Source organism: Lethenteron reissneri, chromosome 46 (assembly GCF_015708825.2).
Source record: "Lethenteron reissneri isolate LAM-NWPU_2019-01 chromosome 46, ASM1570882v1, whole genome shotgun sequence".
Lineage (NCBI taxonomy): Eukaryota > Metazoa > Chordata > Hyperoartia > Petromyzontiformes > Petromyzontidae > Lethenteron > Lethenteron reissneri.
Window position 1 is genome coordinate 12,218,429 of NC_083824.1, and position 18,529 is coordinate 12,236,957.

The window sequence follows — 18,529 nt, forward strand, 5'->3', positions numbered from 1 at the left end:
CGCGGCCCGGGCGGGTGTCCACGCGGCGGGGAGCGCAGCCCGCGGGGCGAGCATCTGGGCCCGTGCATCAGCAGCAGCAGCGCGGCATCGATTCGAGCTCCGCGCGCCCTAATCCGCGTCTGCTGCTGCTGATGACAATGCTGCTGTTGATGATGCTGCTGCTGATGACGATGCTGCTGCTGCTGATGATAAAGCTGCTGCTGTTGCTGCTGCTGATGCTGCTGCTGATGACGATGCTGCTGCTGCTGACAAAGCTGCTGCTGCTGCTGCTGATGATGATGATGCTGCTGATGATGCTGCTGATGATGATGATGCTGCTGTTGATGACGATGCTACTGATGACAAAGCTGCTGCTGATGATGATGGTGTTGCTGCTGTTTCTGATGATTCTGGATCCTGCTGCTGATGCCGATGACGATGCTGCTGATGCTGATGGTGCTGCTGATGATGCTACTGATGCCGCTGATGACAAAGCTGCTGCTGATGATGCTGTTGATGACAAAGCTGCTGCTAATGAAGCTGCTGTTTCTGATGATGATGATCCTGTTGATGATGCTGATGATGATGATGCCAATGAAGAAAAACCAGGACAGTCCGCTCTTCTCAGAGCTCAAAGAAGGGAGATATTCACCTCTGAGTGAGACTCCACCTCCGGTCGAGTTACCAATGAACGAAGTTCCGTCTTGCCGAGGACATCAATCGCCCCGATCGGCGCCGCTCTCAGCAGCTTCAGCGGGTCGAGCCTCGTCAGTTGATGGGTGACCAACTCCGCCGGGAGGTGCTGCGTGTCGCCCCCTCGCGTGCGGCAGCGGCAGCAGCAGCGCTGGGGTATTCTCCGGGGTCTCGGGTCTCCTCCGAACCTCACGGAGGTGAACCCCTCGCCTCTCGGGGAACGCATGGCCCCACGTCCCAGCACAGCGCCAGCGGCAGAACCCTCCTGGCAAGGTCTCCTGAGACTCAACGAGGATTTTTTCTTGGGTTAAATAACTGTCCAGGGCGTTGTCATTCATAGCTGTGTGATAGTCATTTATTGGTATTTATAGTGGGGGTTAACCCCCCCGATCCCCCCCCCATCCACCCCACCCCTCACCCATGACCCCGTGAGCAACGCAGTAGACGAGCAGGTAGCTGGCCCCCTCCTCCTCGTGGCTGTGTGCGTGTTCCCACACAACGCACGGGCTCGCACGCTGCCGATCGGGTCACACGCGGACCGGTTTCAACATTCAGCGTCTCATCGGCAGTCAGAGGCCTGCTACCCTTTAGGACGAGTGGGGGGTCCAATGGAGGGGGTGGGGGGTTGAGGGTCTTGTGGGGGGAGAGAGGGGAGGGGGGGCTCCTCTAGAGGGAGGGGGTGGTTGGGGGTCCTGTGTGGGGGGTGAGAGGGGAGGGGTGGTTGTGGTGCGGGGGATGGGGAAGCCGATCCGCGCGATTGAATTTGCGAGCGCGGTGACGTCACGGCGGCGGAGCGCGCGGGGGTCTCAGTGCCCGCGATGAGCGAGGGCGGCGCGCATCGCCCTCCCCGCGCCCTCCCCGCGCTCCTCTCCCCGCGCCCCTCTCCCCGCACTCTCGCAAGCACTGCCGCCGCCGCCGCGCTCTCCCCTCATCGCTCTCCATCATGGATGTTTACCAACAAGAATAATAACAACAGTCACAGACAGGACTGGTAGGGCACAGCAGCAGCAACAGCAGGAGGAGGAGGAGGGATGAACCCCGAGATTCTCATCGATGCCATGGGCGACATCCACCACGAGCAGACGCAGCCCGGAGCGCTGATGAGCGCCGCGCACAGCCCTCACCACCGCCACCCGCAGCAGCAGCAGCCGCCCTCGTACGAGCTGCCCGCCCCGGGCCGCGCCTCCATGGTGCCCGGCATGGTGGCCTCGATGCTGGACGGGAGCGACTACCGCGGGGAGCACGGACTGCACGCGGCCATCTCCATGGGCTGCGAGTCCCCGCCCGGCGTCGGCTTGAGCGGCGGCGGCGGCGGCGGGGGGGGCGGGGGGGGCGGGGGGGGCACCTACGCGACGCTGACCCCGCTGCAGCCTCTCCCACCCATCTCGACCGTGTCGGACAAATTCCACCACCACCACCATCACCACCAGCAGCACCAGCAGCACCACCAGCAGCAGCAGCAGCAGCAGCGGCTGGCGCACAACCTCAGCGGGTCGTTCACGCTCATGCGCGACGACCGGACCCCGCTGCCGGCCTCCGTCAGCAGCATCTACGGCCACTACCACAAGGAGATGGCGGCCATGGGACCGGCTCTGCCGCCGCCGCCGCCGCTCGCCTGCTCGGGCCTCGGCAACGGCCTCGCGGCCATGCACGCGGCCCAGCACGCGGCCCAGCAGCCGCCGTCGGCCTACGGGCACCCGCCGGGCGCGGCGCTGTGCGCGGGGGACAAGGTGCTCGGAGGCTTCGATGGCCACGCGGCCATGCTGAGCCGCGCGGATCAGTCGCTGGGACGCGGTCTCGCATCTCCCGCCGCGGGGATGATGTCCCTGAACGGGATGCAAACTCACCCTCACCACCCGCACCCTCACCACCACCACCACCACCCGCACCATCCTCACCACCACCCTCACCACCACCACCATCACCACCACCACGGGGCCATGCTGGCCGCCAGAGGCGGGCTGGGGGACCGCGGAATCATGGGCGGTGGAGGCCACATGGGAGGTGGAGGCGGCGGCGGTGGAGGTGGTGGTGGAGGTGGTGGTGGAAGCCATCATGGTGGACAGGCGGAGGAGATCAACACGAGGGAGGTGGCGCAACGGATCAGCACGGAGCTGAAGCGCTACAGCATCCCGCAGGCTGTGTTCGCGCAGCGCGTGCTGTGCCGCTCGCAAGGGACGCTGTCCGACCTGCTGCGCAACCCGAAGCCGTGGAGCAAACTCAAGTCGGGCCGCGAGACGTTCCGGCGCATGTGGAAGTGGCTCCAGGAGCCCGAGTTCCAGAGGATGTCGGCGCTCAGACTGGCGGGTGAGGAGGGACGCAAGTGCGTGCGTGTGTGTGCGTGTGTGTGTGAGCAGCACACCTCTGTGTGTGTGTGTAGACCGGTGTGTGTGTGTGAGCAGCAAACCTGTGTGTGTAGACCTGTGTGTGTGTGTGAGCAGCACACCTGCGTGTTTGTGTGTGAGCAGCACACCTGTGTGTGTGTAGACCTGTGTGTGTGTGTGAGCATCACCCCTGTGTGTAGACCTGTGTGTGTGTGTGTAGACCTGTGTGTGTGTGAGCAGCACACCTGCGTGTTTGTGTGTGAGCAGCACACCTGTGTGTGTGTAGACCTTTGTGTGTGTGGGTAGACCTGTGTGTGTGTGACCAGCACACCTGTGTGTGGGAAGACCTGTGTGTGTGTGTGAGCAGCACACCTGTGTGTGTGTGTGAGCAGCACACCTGTGTGTGTGTGTGAGCAGCACACCTGTGTGTGTGTGTGTGAGCAGCACACCTGTGTGTGTGTGTGAGCAGCACACCTGTGTGTGTGCAGACCTGTGTGTGTGTGCGGCGTGAGAGAGCAGAGATATATAGATGTGCATGAGATGAAGTGTGTGTATGTGTGTGTCTGTGAGGAGCGGCCGTGTAGCGGTTAGCATGCTGCGCTTCGAACGCGACGATTATCTGAACCGGTCCTGGGCATCCCCTAGGTCGACTCAGCATCAAATGAGTACCTGGTGCAGTGTGTAAACATTGCCAGGAGGGAGACAAAGGCGGCCGGACGTGGTGCTGGCCACCCACCCCATCGTGTGTCGTGTCGGCCTTCATAGGTGCTCGCTAACAGCACTTGCCCCGACAGTCTGTTAAGGCTATACGGGGGATCTGTGTGTAGACCTGTGTGTGTCTGTGTGAGCAGATCTGTGTATGTGTGGGAGATCAAGTGTGTGTGTGAGCAAGTGTTTGCGTGTGCAAGTGAGTGTGTATATATATACGTGCTAACAGCACTTGTCCCAAAAGTATGCTAAGATTATATGAGGATCTTTGTCTTTGTGGAGATGTGTGTGTGTGCGTGTCTCTGTACACGTGTGTGTGTGTGTGAGCGAGTGTATGTGGCCTTCATAGGTGCTCGTTAACAGCACTTGCCCCAAAAGTCCGATAAGGCTATACGGGGGATCTTTGTCTTTCCGCGCGTGTCTATGTATATGTGAGCATTTGTTTGTGTGTGTGTGTTCATGCCTATGGGGAGCGGTAGTGTAGCGGTTACAGCGCTGCGCTACCAATCTGGCTTCCCAAGTTTGATTACCCGCTCACGGCCAACACCAGTGACGATTATCTGAACCGGTCTTGGGCCTCCTCCAGGTCGACTCAACCTGAAATGAATACCTGGTGCGATGTGTAAACGTCGTCACTCGGGAGACAAAGGCGGCCGGGCGTGGTGCTGGCCACCCCCCCCCCCCCTCGTGTGCCGCGTCGACTTTCATAAGGGCTACTTCGCTCAAGGCACTTGCCTCAAAAAGTGTGTTAAGGAAACACGAGGAACCTTTGTCTTTGCCTTCATACGAACACTCATGCGTCGTAGAGTTGTGTGCCGAGCATGGACCCATACCCGCCAGAGAGGGTCCGTGTCAAGAATTCAACCCTCTGGGCACTTCGTCTGACTCTGCCGCTCATGAGACGCGGCGCGCAGACGTTGCCGCTGTGTGGGACCACCAATGCGGCTGCGTTGGTGGCGCTCTCACGAGCAGAGCCGCGTGGCTGATGGCGTGAGTGGACGACGCTCGTGTTCTCTATGGGGAGGGCCGGGCCTACCGAGAGAGGAGCTCGCTAATAGCACCCCCACCACGAAGGCGGGCGGGCGGGTGGGCAACACCATGCCCGACCGCCTTTGTCTCCCCAGGGCTGGTGATCATGAAGCTCAGTCGACGTTCGAGGAGGCGCGGAAATGGTTCTGATGGTCGCCGCCAAGTCGCAACTCCTGTGGTCGCGAGTGAACGAGTGGAAGAATGGAAGTTTTTGCGATGTATTGCATGGGTGAATTAAATGTCCGCGATTGGTTGAGTAAATGAATGACAGTGCTGCTTTAATGAGTGAATGAATGAAAATGCCGCGAATGAATGAGTAAATTAATTAAAATATCTAAATTTAGTGAATGAAAATGCCACGATTGAATGAGTGAATACAAATAGTGCAGCGATTGAATAAGTGAGTGAATTAAGGTGATATGATTTAATGAGTGAATGGGGGAAAGGGCTGTGATTGAATGAATGTGAATGAAAATTCGGCGAATGAATTAATAATTAACCGCGATTAAAGCAGTGTGATGAGAAAAAAACTCTGCAATTTAATGAGTACGCAAATGAAGGAAAGTGTCGAGATTGAATTAGTACGTGCATGAATAAAAGTTCCGTTATTTGATGGGTAATTGAATGAAAGCATCCGCGGTTGAATGAGTGAATGCATTTAATTGCCGTGATTTCATGAGCGACAGTTCCGCGATTTACCGAGTGAATGAACGCAAGTCCGTGATTTGAATGAGTAAAAGAATGAAGAGTTACGTGATTGACACGAGTGAGAGTGTGAGGGGAGTCTCGCGGACGAGGTTCTGGCGCTAGGGCTGTGGCGTCAGGCCCGGCGGCGTTATAACGCGAGCGCTATCGTCGGGGGCTGTGGGGGGCGGGCGGGGGGGTTGTGACTGTCGCCGGGCCCGGCACGTGACCCGGGTTCGGGTTGGGCTCGAGTCGGGGCCCCGTGGGCTGCCCGCGGCACGAGGCCGAGCGGGAGCTGTCGAGACGGCGTCGCCTTCTCAGCGCTCGCGCTCACCCCGCGGGGTCGAGCGTGCGCGTGACGACGGTGAGGGGCGCTTGCAGGGCTGCGCCTGTGTCCCTGCAACCCCCAGCGGCTCCTCCTCCTCCTCCTCGTCTCTCAGGGTCACCCCGAGCTGCATCGATCGGTAAACGCGCCATGGCGCGGCCATTGTGTTCGGGCGCCGAGCACCCGCCTGTCGTACACAAAGACAAAGGTCCCCCCTATAGCCTCCAACAAACTGTCGGGGCAAGTGCTGTTAGCGAGCACCTATGAAGGAATCGAACTCGGGTAGCTCGGAGCTCGCAGCGCAGTGAACCACTGCGCGACCGCTCCCCATGCTGTCCTCACAGAGACAAAGACACGCGCACACTCGCACACGCACGCACACACACGCATAGACACACGCGCACACTCGCACGCACACTCGCACACGCGCACACGCACACACACGCACACACACGCATACACTCGCACGCACTCGCACGCACACACACGCACACACTCGCACACGCACACACTCGCACACACGCACACACACGCACACATACACTCCCACGCACACACACGCACAAACACGCACACACTCGCACGCACTCGCACGCACACACACGCACACACTCGCACACGCACACACTCGCACACACGCACACACTCGCACACGCACACACTCGCACACACGCACACACACGCACACATACACTGCCACGCACACACACGCACACACACGCACACACTCGCACGCACTCGCACGCACACACACGCACACACTCGCACACGCACACACTCGCACACACGCGCACACACGCACACACACGCACACATACACTCCCACGCACACACACGCACACACACGCACACACGCGCACACACACGCACACATACACTCGCACACACGCACCAACACGCACGCACTCGCACGCACACACTCTCACGCACACACTCGCACGCACACACGCGCGCGGGGAGTGGTGGCGCAGTGGTCGGTGCGCTGCGTCGTGAACCCATCTGTCCGAGTTAGATTCCTGACCGCGGCGATCATTCGTGGCGAGGGGCATCCGAAACCGACAACTCGACGCCGACTCGGTTCGGGTGCGAGCGGCATCCGAACCGATTCTTGAGGCATTCGTCAAACAACCGCCTGCGAGCGAGACGCTGCGTGCGGAGGCGTTCCGGCAGCAGTGGATTGACAACGGCCTTCGATTACGATCGAACAAATAAATAAACGCCACTGCGGTTGGAGCCTGAGCTGGAGAAATCAACAGCAAAATACGGAATATTCCTGAGTGCGGGCCGGGACCAGAGCGCCCTGGCGAACTCCAGCGGAGAGCTGCGCAATCAGTCCGTGCTGAGCGGCGGAGTCCGGCCAGAGGAAGCGAACACGACAACTGAGACCACCACCCGCGGCGACTCGAGACCCACGCCTGGAATGACTGCGACGGCGACAGAGAGAGATGTGAACGCCTAGGGCGGGCCACGTCGATGGTCGAGCGTGGTGACGGAATGGCAGCCACAGAGATGGAGGAGCGAACGCTCCCGACGGGACGTCACCAAGCGCGTGGAGATCAGCAACTGCAGCACCGCCGTCATCATCGTCATCTCCACCACCATCATCAGCACCACCACCGTCAGCAGCAGCACTATCATCATCATCGTCATCTCCACCACCATCATCAGCACCACCACCGTCAGCAGCAGCACTGTCATCATCATCGTCATCTCCACCACCATCATCAGCACCACCACCGTCAGCAGCAGCACTATCATCATCATCGTCATCTCCACCACCATCATCAGCACCACCACCATCAGCAGCAGCACTATCATCATCATCGTCATCTCCACCACCATCATCAGCACCACCACCGTCAGCAGCAGCACTATCATCATCATCGTCATCTCCACCACCATAATCAGCACCACCACCGTCAGCAGCAGCACCGCCGTCATCATCGTCATCTCCACCACCATCATCAGCACCAATACCGTCAGCAGCAGCACCGCCGTCATCATCGTCATCTCCACCACCATCATCAGCACCATCACCGTCAGCAGCAGCACCGCCGTCATCATCGTCATCTCCACCACCATCATCAGCACCACCACCGTCAGCAGCAGCACTATCATCATTATCAGCATCAACACCACCACCATAATCAGCACCACTCCCGGCCACCTTTGTCTCCCCAGTGGCGATGTTTACACACCACACCACGTAATCATTTGAGGCTGAGTCTACCTAGGGGAGACACCATGACCGGTTCAGATAATCGTCACCGGTGTTGGCCGTGATCAGGAATCGAACCCGGATCGCCGGGTTCGTAGCGCAGCATAGCGCTAACCGCTACACTACCGCTCCCCACTATAATAATCAGCACCATCAGCACCACCATCATTAAAGTCACCACTATCATCATCATTAGCAGCAGCATCAGCTCACGGGATGAGGGAGCGTTGGTGTGGGCGCGAGTGTTGTTGGAAACGGCCGGATGCGTCGAGACTGGCGGTGGCTCTTGTCCGAGTGCCCGAAACCTCGCTGGTGATGTCTGCCCAGCGAGTCACTGGCGTTGCGACCGGCGTCTGTGCGGCGGGATTCGTGTCCGTCGCCTTTCTCGCGCCGACGGACGCGCCGCAGAGGCCCGGACCAGCGGCGAGACGGAGCGAGAACGGAATCGGCCACCCATGTGGAGAGTTGGCAGCGGACTGGGGAGGCCTTCAGCCAGAAGTGGATTGACCATGGGTTTCATGATGATCGAATATATTGATTACAATTACGCGGCGTTTACGAATTAATCAGCGCCAGCATCATCAGCAGTAGCAATCATCAGCAGAACCATCAACGTCGCCATTGGCTGATGATGGTGTTTTCATCACCATCACCAGCATCATCAGCGTAATCATCAGTAACAGCATCACCATCATCAGCAGCATCAGCAGCATCATCAGCTGCTCACGGGAGGGAGCGTTGCTGTGGCTGTGAGTTCACGTGGACACGTCCCACGTGGGGTAGAGTCGCTTCACACAGATCGCCTGTGCCTGCACGCGTGTGTACGTCGTGTGTGTACCTGTGTGTGTACGTGTGTGTGTACGCGTGTGTGTACGTCGTGTGTGTACGCGTGCATGTGTGCGTGTGTGTACGTCGTGTGTGTACGTGTGTGTGCGCGTGCATGTGTGCGTGTGTGTACGTCGTGTGTATGCGCGTGCATGTGTGCGTGTGTGTACATGTCTTTGTGTGCGTCTGCATGCGGGCCCCTCATCTTTAAGAAGGGGGGCCGTGCACAGATTGTAACAACGACAGGGGCATCTCCCTCCGCATTATGCCAGGAAAGGTCCTGGCAAGGGTTAATCAACATCGCCTTGCCAGGCACGCCGAGCAGAGGCTTGCGGAGCCCCAGTGCGACTTCAGGCCAAGGCCGGCCTGCACAGACACCATATTCATCTTCTTGGTTCTTTCGGGAAAGTCTTCACCGGAGGACGGATACTTGCGCTGTGGCCGAAACGTCGTGAGAATTATTTTATTATGTTTTATTTGTATTATTTTACTACTTCCCTTCTACGTGACTTTACCGAAAGAACCAAGAAGATGAATCCCTGCAGTCACGAAAGCTTTAAATCGAAATAAATCGAAATTTAGACACCATATTATCTGTCCGTCTGCTACAGCAGAGGTGTAGGGAATTCCAATAGGACCTACATCTCTGCTTTATTGACCTGGTGATACCATCAATAGACCAGGGCTATGAGTTGTTCTTCGTGCTTTCAGAGTCCCTGACTCGCTGCTTACAATCATTAAGAACCTTCATGATGGTGGGCAGGCCAGAGTAAAGCTGCTTGTCGGGGAGTCGGTGCCATTCCCTATTCACCTTGGGGTGCGACAGGGATGTCCTCTGGCTCCCACGTTATTTAACATCTGTCTCGTCCACGTAGTTCTGGAAGCGTTCCAAGGCTATTCCAGTAGAATTTCCATCCGGTACAGAGACAATGGGAAGATGGTCGATGGCCTGGTGCGGTCAAGGGATGGCTCCCTATTGGTCAAGCATATTATGTATGCTGATGATCTGATGATTGCTGCTCACGCAGAGTTAAAGGCGCTGCTGTTGAACCTGGAACGTGCTATTAAGAGGTGGGGCCTTACCATCAGGCCCACCAAAACTAAGCACCTGCCTGGGGATTTGTGTCATCAAACACTCCACCCCCTCAGTTCCCCATTGGTGATGGGGCCGTTGTGGAGAGAGTGGGAGAGGTTTCCATACCTGGGTAGTATGCTCATGACCAGCTCCGATTTGACAGCAGAGGCCTCACTCAGAATCAATCTTTTTATCGGCTGTGTAACGCTGTATGGAAGCGACCTGGTCTGTCGCTTCACACAAAGCTTCGGGTCTCCTCGGCCACAGTCAAGCCTCCCCTTCTCTATGCTTGCGAAACGTGGACCCCCCTAATGTAAGATCGGCACTGGCTATAAACATTCAGACTGGCCTGCCTACGATCCATCCTGGGTTTAACATGGCTGGATTGTGTGAGGAGTTCACAAATCCTTGAAAGATTTGGGCATAGTCGTATTGGTGAGCTCCGGCTGGCAAGACTGCGTTGGCTGGGTCATATAGCCCGCATGCCCAGCCACCGCATGCCCAATCAGCTTTGTTTGGCTGGATAGAGGGGATTAAACGGACACGGCACGAGCTAGAGAAGAGATGGAGTAACGTGGTCCAGGAGGACGTGGAGCTGAAATCGACCTCTGTGGAAGAGGCTCATGAAGGACGCTGCTACTGGGCAGTTGGAGGCAGTCGCCTTCCAGCAACAACGGAGGGCAGATGAGCGACGCTCACAACGAGCGCAGCGCCAGGTGGCTAAATCACAGCAAGTTGGTACAGTTGGGGGTACAGATGGTGCATCTGTCAGTCATCTCAGTCAGTCAACCCATGGCACCTGGGTCTGCTCCATGAACTCCTACCAGCGAGCCCTCGACATTTCACGTGTCCTTAAAGTTCACATAGCCTGGCACAAGCGCCCTGGTGACGTCACTGCCACGTAACGGCGAATGGCGGTTGTGTCTGTGTATAGGTGTGAGTGGGGAGCGGTAGTCTAGTTGTTACGCGCTGCACTATGAACTCGGCCACCCGGTTCGAATCCCGCTTACGGCCACCAACACCAGTGACGATTGTCTGAGCCTCCCTTACGTCGACTCAGCCTCAAATTAGTCAATATTGCCACTGGGGAGACAGGTGTGGTGCTGGCCACCCAATTCTTTCGTGTACCGCTAACAACACTTGCCCCAAAAGTATGTGAAGGCTATACGGGGAATCTGTGCCTTTGTGTGTGGCGAATATTTGAACCGGTCCTGCGCCTCCTCTAGGCCGGCTCAGCCTTAAAATGACTACCTCGTGCTGTGTGCAAACATCAGCACTGGGGAGACAAAGGTGGTCACACCGTCCGCCCGTGTGCCGTTTGGGCCCTCACACGTGCTCGATAACAGCACTTACCCCAACAGTCTGTTCAAGGCTATACGCATGGGGGCGTCGTTTTCAATCATCAGGCGCGTCCAGCATGTTTTGCTGCTTCGTTCGTATTTGAGCGGAGCGAGAGAGGAGCGGCGATCTTGCAAAGGCGAGGAGCGGAGATAGTGAGGCCGTGAACACGGAGAGCCAAGAGCTCCGTGACGTCACCTCGCTGTCAACCAGCTCGAGCCGCCCGTAAACCACGTGGCCTCTGTGCGCCCCCCCCCAACTCGAAATCTCTCCCCACGCCCCGCCCACTGTGGAAACAGACGCCGCTCGTCCGTGCAGCAGCAGCAGCGTCGAGACCCGCGTGTAGCCGCCACTTCTTCCTCCCTCTCCTGGTCCATGTGCTCCCGTTTCTCCACTTCCTTCTCCATCCCTTGCACAATCTCCCTCTCCCCTCCCCCTCTCCCACGTGCATTCTCTCTTCCCAAGCCTCACGTCCTCGACTCGACTGGTGAATAGCCACGGGGTGCAACGTCGCTCGAGTTGCTGATCTTCTCTGTTGTAGCGCTGCGCGGCGAGCTGGGACCCGTAACCAACAGGGAGGGGGGTCCCTGCCTATCAGTGTCTGGCGGTTCAACAGCATTGGTTTTAAGCAAAGCCTCTGCTGCTGATGATGAGATGCTGAATGTGACAAATAAGAATAGGTTTGACCCTTTATGGCAATAAAACAGGTGGTGTTAAGATGTTTAAACACCAAATAGAAACCTTTTGCAAGGAATCCAGTCTGCATTAACCACACACGATACGTGTGGTGAACATGCAAACAACACACGTGCTCTGGTAATTAACACATGGGCATTGGGACGGATTGGTCTACACCAGAGACAGAAGCCTTCTTTCGGGCCTTGTCTCACCAGCGTCAGACCAGAGAACTCCAAAAGGCGAACAGGTTGCTCTTTGGCGTTTGAACATCTTACTACCTCGTGTCTTATTGCCAGAAAGGGTAAAACCTATTCTTAGTTAACATCCTGTGATACTGGCAAAAAAGGTTCAATTTTGAGACGCTGAATGTCGAAACCGGCCCTGATGTTTCTTGTTTTGAAACACTGCTACTCAACAAATGCACATCCCAGAATCAATGCCGTGTGGGCGACGTGCGTGTGACAGGAGGCGTCCGATTTGCTTGTGCATCTCATAAACACGCGTTCGTGGTTGACTGATGCAATCGAGAGCGAGAATGTTCTAGAAACGTTGGAGAGCTGAAACTTGGCAAAGCGACAGCCACAGCAACCACCACCAGTGGGGCGACTGCAGTGGCCTGGTATCGTTATCATTGTCTGGATATAAAATCATGATGTTGCCTTAGTTGTTAGTATTGTTATCTTCATTGCCATAACCACATGAGGGTTTGTCGCTGTTGCGATTGTTATGAGATCCATGGCCGATTGAACCCGGCAGAAACTAGAGAGAGTTCGATTCGCGCTCATGGCGACCACCACGGCCAGTAATGGTCATTGGAACCGGTCCTGAGCGTCTCCTATGTAAACTCAGCCTTAAAACGAGTACCTGGTGCGGTGTGTAGTAAACATCAGCTCTGGGGAGACAAGGGCGGCCGGGCTAACTACCATTACCATGGCGATGCTTGTCATTATGATGAATAGCACCGTTGATGATAATTATCCTGTATTTTGATTATTATAATATTCTAGCAATTCTGATTATTATAATATTCTAGCAATACTGATTATTATAATATTCTAGCAATACTGATTATTATAATATTCTAGCAATAATGATTATTATAATATTCTAGCAATTCTGATTATTATAATAAATATAATATTACTGGATAGTAATTATATTATTAAGGATGATAGTAATCGTATTGCGATATAATGGCAACGGTTGGTTATGATGATGATACATTATCGATAGCAATTACAGTAGACACGAGTATCTTGAAATACATCGTAGTAATATTGTTATCAACAATAATGGTTTTCGAATGATATTGACACGAACAGCAGCGGGTTAATCAAGACAGCAGTCGTGATGACAGTGGCACCATCACGGCAGTCGTGATGACAGTGGCATCATCACGGCAGTCGAGATGACAGCGACACCGCTGGTGCATCAACACGGCACTCGTGATGACAGCGACACCGCTGGTGCATCAACACGGCACTTGTGATGATAGTGGCATCAACACGGCAGTCGTGATGACAGTGACACCGCTGGTGCATCATCACAGCAGTCGTGATGACAGTGGCACCAACACGGCAGTCGTGATGACAGAGACACCGCTGGTGCATCATCACGGCAGTCGTGATGACAGTGGCACCCGATAGCAAATAGAATAACGACGTTTGTAATGATGTTGATAGATTGGTGATGAAGTCGATACATCGAGTACGATGAACGATAGACAACGATGAGCAGCAAGAGTCGTCGCGGGCAACGCGGAGTCGCTGATGGAAGTCGCGGCACTCGGCTGTGGATGGAAACGCGCTGGCGTCATCATCATCATCATCGCGGGGTCTGCGGGAATCTCCCGTGGGAAGGTCGCGAGTGCCTCACACGTACACAAAGACTAAAGAACCCCCGTATAGCCTCAACATATAGTCGGGGCAAGTGCCGCTAGCGAGTACACACGAAGGCCATCCCGAGTGGCGATGTTCACGCACCGCGCTGTGTGCTCATTGGAGGCTGAGTCAACCTAGGGGAGGCCCAGGACCGGTGCAGATAATCGTCGCTGGTGTTGGCCGTGAGCGGATATCAAATTCGTGTTGCCGGGTTCATAGCGCAGCGCGCTAACCGCCACGCTACCGCTCCCCACAAATGTACAAAGGCACATAGGCATACATACACACGTACACACACATAGACATACATACACACACACACATAGACATACATACATACACACATACACACACAAAGACATACATACACAAACACACACATATACATACATACACACGTACACACACAAAAACATACATACACACGTACACACACTTAGACATACATACACACATATATACATACACACGTACACACACAAAGACATACATATACACGTAGACACTCATACATATACACGTACACACACAGACATACACACACATACATAAAGATAAAGATCCCCCGTATAGCCTTAACAGACTGTTGGGGCAAGTGCTGTTAGCGAGCACCTATGAAGGCCGGAACGGTACACGAGGGGGGTGGGTGGCCAGCGCCACGCCCGACCGCCTTTGTCTCCCCAGTCGCGATGTTTACACACCGCACCAGGTACTCATTTGAGGCTGAGTCGACCTATAAATACACATTTGAGGCTGAGTCGACCTATAAATACACGTACCCACACAGATACATGCATTTACACGTACACGCACATATAAAGATAAAGATCCCCCGTATAGCCTTAACAGACTGTAGGGGCAATTGCTGTTAGCGAGCACCTATGAAGGCCGGAACGGTACACACACACACGTAGACACACACAGGTAGACACACAGGTACACACACAGACACACATACAGGTGCACACACAGGTGCACACACACACGTAGACACACACAGGTACACACGCAGGTACACACACAGGTACACACGCACACGTAGACACACAGATACACACACAGGTACACACGCACACACACAGGTACACACACAGGTACACACGCACACGTAGACACACACAGGTACACACGCACACACAGGTACACGCACAGATACACACACAGGTACACACACATACGTAGACACACAGGTACACACAAGTAGACACAAAGATAATTATAAAGACCCCCCGTATAGCCTTGACAGACTGTAGGGGCAAGTGCTGTTAGCGAGCAAACACACAAGTACACACACGTACACAGGTACGCACACACACAGGTACACACACAGGTACACACACGTACACACGCATCCAGAATAAAGACGTACACAGAGACATGCATTAATATACTATACAAAGACACAGTGACGTACAAGCATATACTGCACACACATACAAATACACATACAAATACACATATGTACACACGTACATACACAAATACTGAATACACATATATACATATACACACATAGATATGCACACCTACACATATATACATGATATACAACGACCGCCATTCACCACTGAGTGGCGGTGACGTCACCACGGCGCTTGTGCCAAGCTATGTGCACGTTACGGCCATAGATAAACACACACAATCACTCGCACATACAACGACAACGATTCCCCGTAAAGCAGTGGTCCTTAGCCAGGGGTGCACGCATCCCCAGGAGCTGCGAGATGCCCTTTCTGGGGTCTCAGTCTGCTCACCGCTGTGATCTCAGTGTGCTCACCGCTGTGATCTCAGTGCGCTCACCGCTGTAATCTCAGTGTGCTCACCACTGTGATCTCAGTGTGCTCACCGCTGTGATCTCAGTGCGCTCACCGCTGTAATCTCAGTGTGCTCACCACTGTGATCTCAGTCTGCTCACCGCTGTAATCTCAGTGTGCTCACCACTGTGATCTCAGTGTGCTCACCGCTGTGATCTCAGTCTGCTCACCGCTGTAATCTCAGTGTGCTCACCGCTGTGATCTCAGTGTGCTCACCGCTGTGATCTCAGTGTGCTCACCGCTGTAATCTCAGTGTGCTCACCACTGTGATCTCAGTCTGCTCACCGCTGTGATCTCAGTGCGCTCACCGCTGTAATCTCAGTGTGCTCACCACTGTGATCTCAGTGTGCTCACCGCTGTAACCTCACTGTGCTCACCACTGTGATCTCAGTGTGCTCACCGCTGCCGTAAAGCCTCGACAGACTTTTGGCGGCGTTGTGAGCGAGAAATCGGCACAGCACACGAAGGGGTGCGTCACCAACACCACACCCGGCCGCCTTTGTCTCCCCAGTGGCGATGTTTACACACCGCACTCGGTACTCATTTGAGGCTGAGTCGAAATAGGGGAGGCCCAGGCCCGGTTCAGATAATCTCACTGGTGTTGGCCGTGAGCGGGAATCGGACTCGGGTCGCGGGTTCGTAGCATAGCGTAGCGCTAACCACTACACCCACCGCTCCCCACTCACGTGCAAGAGAAAAGATCCCCCGTCTCACCCCTTTCAGCAGAATGTTGGGGCAAGTCACTGTGAGCGAGTAAGCACCTTTGAAGGCCGGAACGGCACACGAGAGGGTCGGTGGCCAGCACCACGCCCGGCCGTCTTGGTCTCCCCAGTGGCGATGTTTACACACCGCACCAGTTATTCATTTGAGGCTGAGTCGACCTAGGGGAGGCCCGGGACCGGTTCAGATATTCGTCACTGGTGTTGGCCGTGAGCGGAAATCGAACCCGTGTCACCGGGTTCATAGCGCAGCGCGCTAACCGCTACACTACCACTCCCCACATACACCCACACACACACACATACACACATACACACACATACATACACACACACATACACACATACATACACAGTATACACGTGATGCCTGTGTACACACACACAGTGTACACTTGATGCACGTGTACACACACACACAGTGTACACGCGGGGCACGTGTACACACACATACAGTGTACACTGTGTGTGTGTGTACACTGTGTGTGTGTGTACACGTGCCCCGCGTGTACACTGTGTGTGTGTGTACACGTGATGCACGTGTACACACACACACAGTGTACACACACACAGTGTACACACATCTTGCATCTATAACGCAGACAGTTTGCTTTTACACAGTGAATGTCGCATCCAGCCAAATACGCGAATAAACGCGTAATTATACACAATATAACAGGAACATTTAAACGTAGATGAACATGAAGAAACACGTCAATATTGACTTTACATAAACATGTTTTTATTGTAATTCCTCTTCTAGTTAAGAGTGTACTTGTGCTTGTAAGTCGAGCGAGTGACTGTGATCGCTCGCTGTTAAAGTCAAGAAGCGCCGCTGTCAGTGATCTCAGCCCAGCCGGCTTGACACCCACGTGGAATAAACACAAATAAACACAAATAAACACCCGACTGATCACAAGTAAACACTAAAAGTTATCACCAATACATAATCTAATAATTCCAAATAAACACGCGAATTGTCACAAATTAACAATCGAATAATCACAAATTAACAATCAAATAATCACATATAAACATTAAAATAATCACCAATAATCACCCGATTAATCAAAAATAAACAAAAATATTCACAAATAAACACTCGAATTGTCACAAATAAACACGTGAATAATCACAACTTAGCAAATCGAACAATTACAAATAAACACTCAAATAATCAAAATGTAACGATCGAATAATCACAAATAAACACGCAAATTGTCACAATTAAACACGCGAATAATCACAACTAATTACACAAATAATTTCAAATTAACAATCGACTAATCACAAATAAACACTCGGATATTCACAAATAAACACGCGAATTGTCACAAATAAACATGCGAATTGTCACAAATAGACACGAGAATTGTCACAAATAAACACGAAAATTTACACAAATAAACACGAGAATTGTCACAAATAAATACGAGAATTGTCACAAATAAACAGACGAATTGTCACAAATAAACACGCGAATTGTCACAAATAAGCACAAAAATATTCACAAATAAACACGCGAATTGTCACAAATAAACGCGAATTGTCACAAATAAACACGCGAATTTGTACCAAATAAGCACAAAAATATTCACACGCGAATTGTCACAAATAAACACGAGAATCGTCACAAATAAACACGCGAATTGTCACAAATAAACACGCGAATTGTCACAAACAAACACACGAATTGTCACAAATAAGCATAAAAATATTCACAAATAAACACGCGAATTGTCACAAATAAACACAAAAATATTCACAAATAAACACACGAATTGTCACAAATAAGCACAAAATATTCACAAATAAACACACGAATTGTCATAAATAAGCACGCGAATTGTCACAAATAAACACGTGAATTGTCACAAATAAACACGAGAATTTACACAAATAAACACGAGAATTGACACAAATAAACACGAGAATTGTCACAAATAAACACGAGAATTGACACAAATAAACACGAGAATTGTCACAAATAAACACGAGAATTTGCACAAACACGAGAATTGACACAAATAAACACGAGAATTTACACAAATAAACACGAGAATTGACACAAATAAACACGAGAATTGTCACAAATAAACACGAGAATTTACACAAACACGAGAATTGACACAAATAAACACGTGAATGGTCACAAATAAACACGAGAATTTACAAAAATAAACACGAGAATTGGTACAAATAAACACGAGAATTGGTACAAATAAACACACGAATAGTCA

At 53.2% G+C, this 18,529-nt stretch overlaps 1 protein-coding gene across 1 annotated transcript in view; it reads left to right on the forward strand.

The window, feature by feature from the left end:
* Positions 1–1,360: 1,360 nt before the first annotated feature.
* Positions 1,361–18,529, forward strand: part of LOC133354209 (hepatocyte nuclear factor 6-like) — a 35,559-nt gene continuing 18,390 nt past the window's right edge. Inside the window, 3 exon segments of the mRNA XM_061570872.1 lie at positions 1,361–2,574; positions 2,577–2,628; positions 2,723–2,979. Of these exon segments, the coding sequence (XP_061426856.1) occupies positions 1,704–2,574; positions 2,577–2,628; positions 2,723–2,979 (1,180 nt within the window). The 5' untranslated portion in view covers positions 1,361–1,703.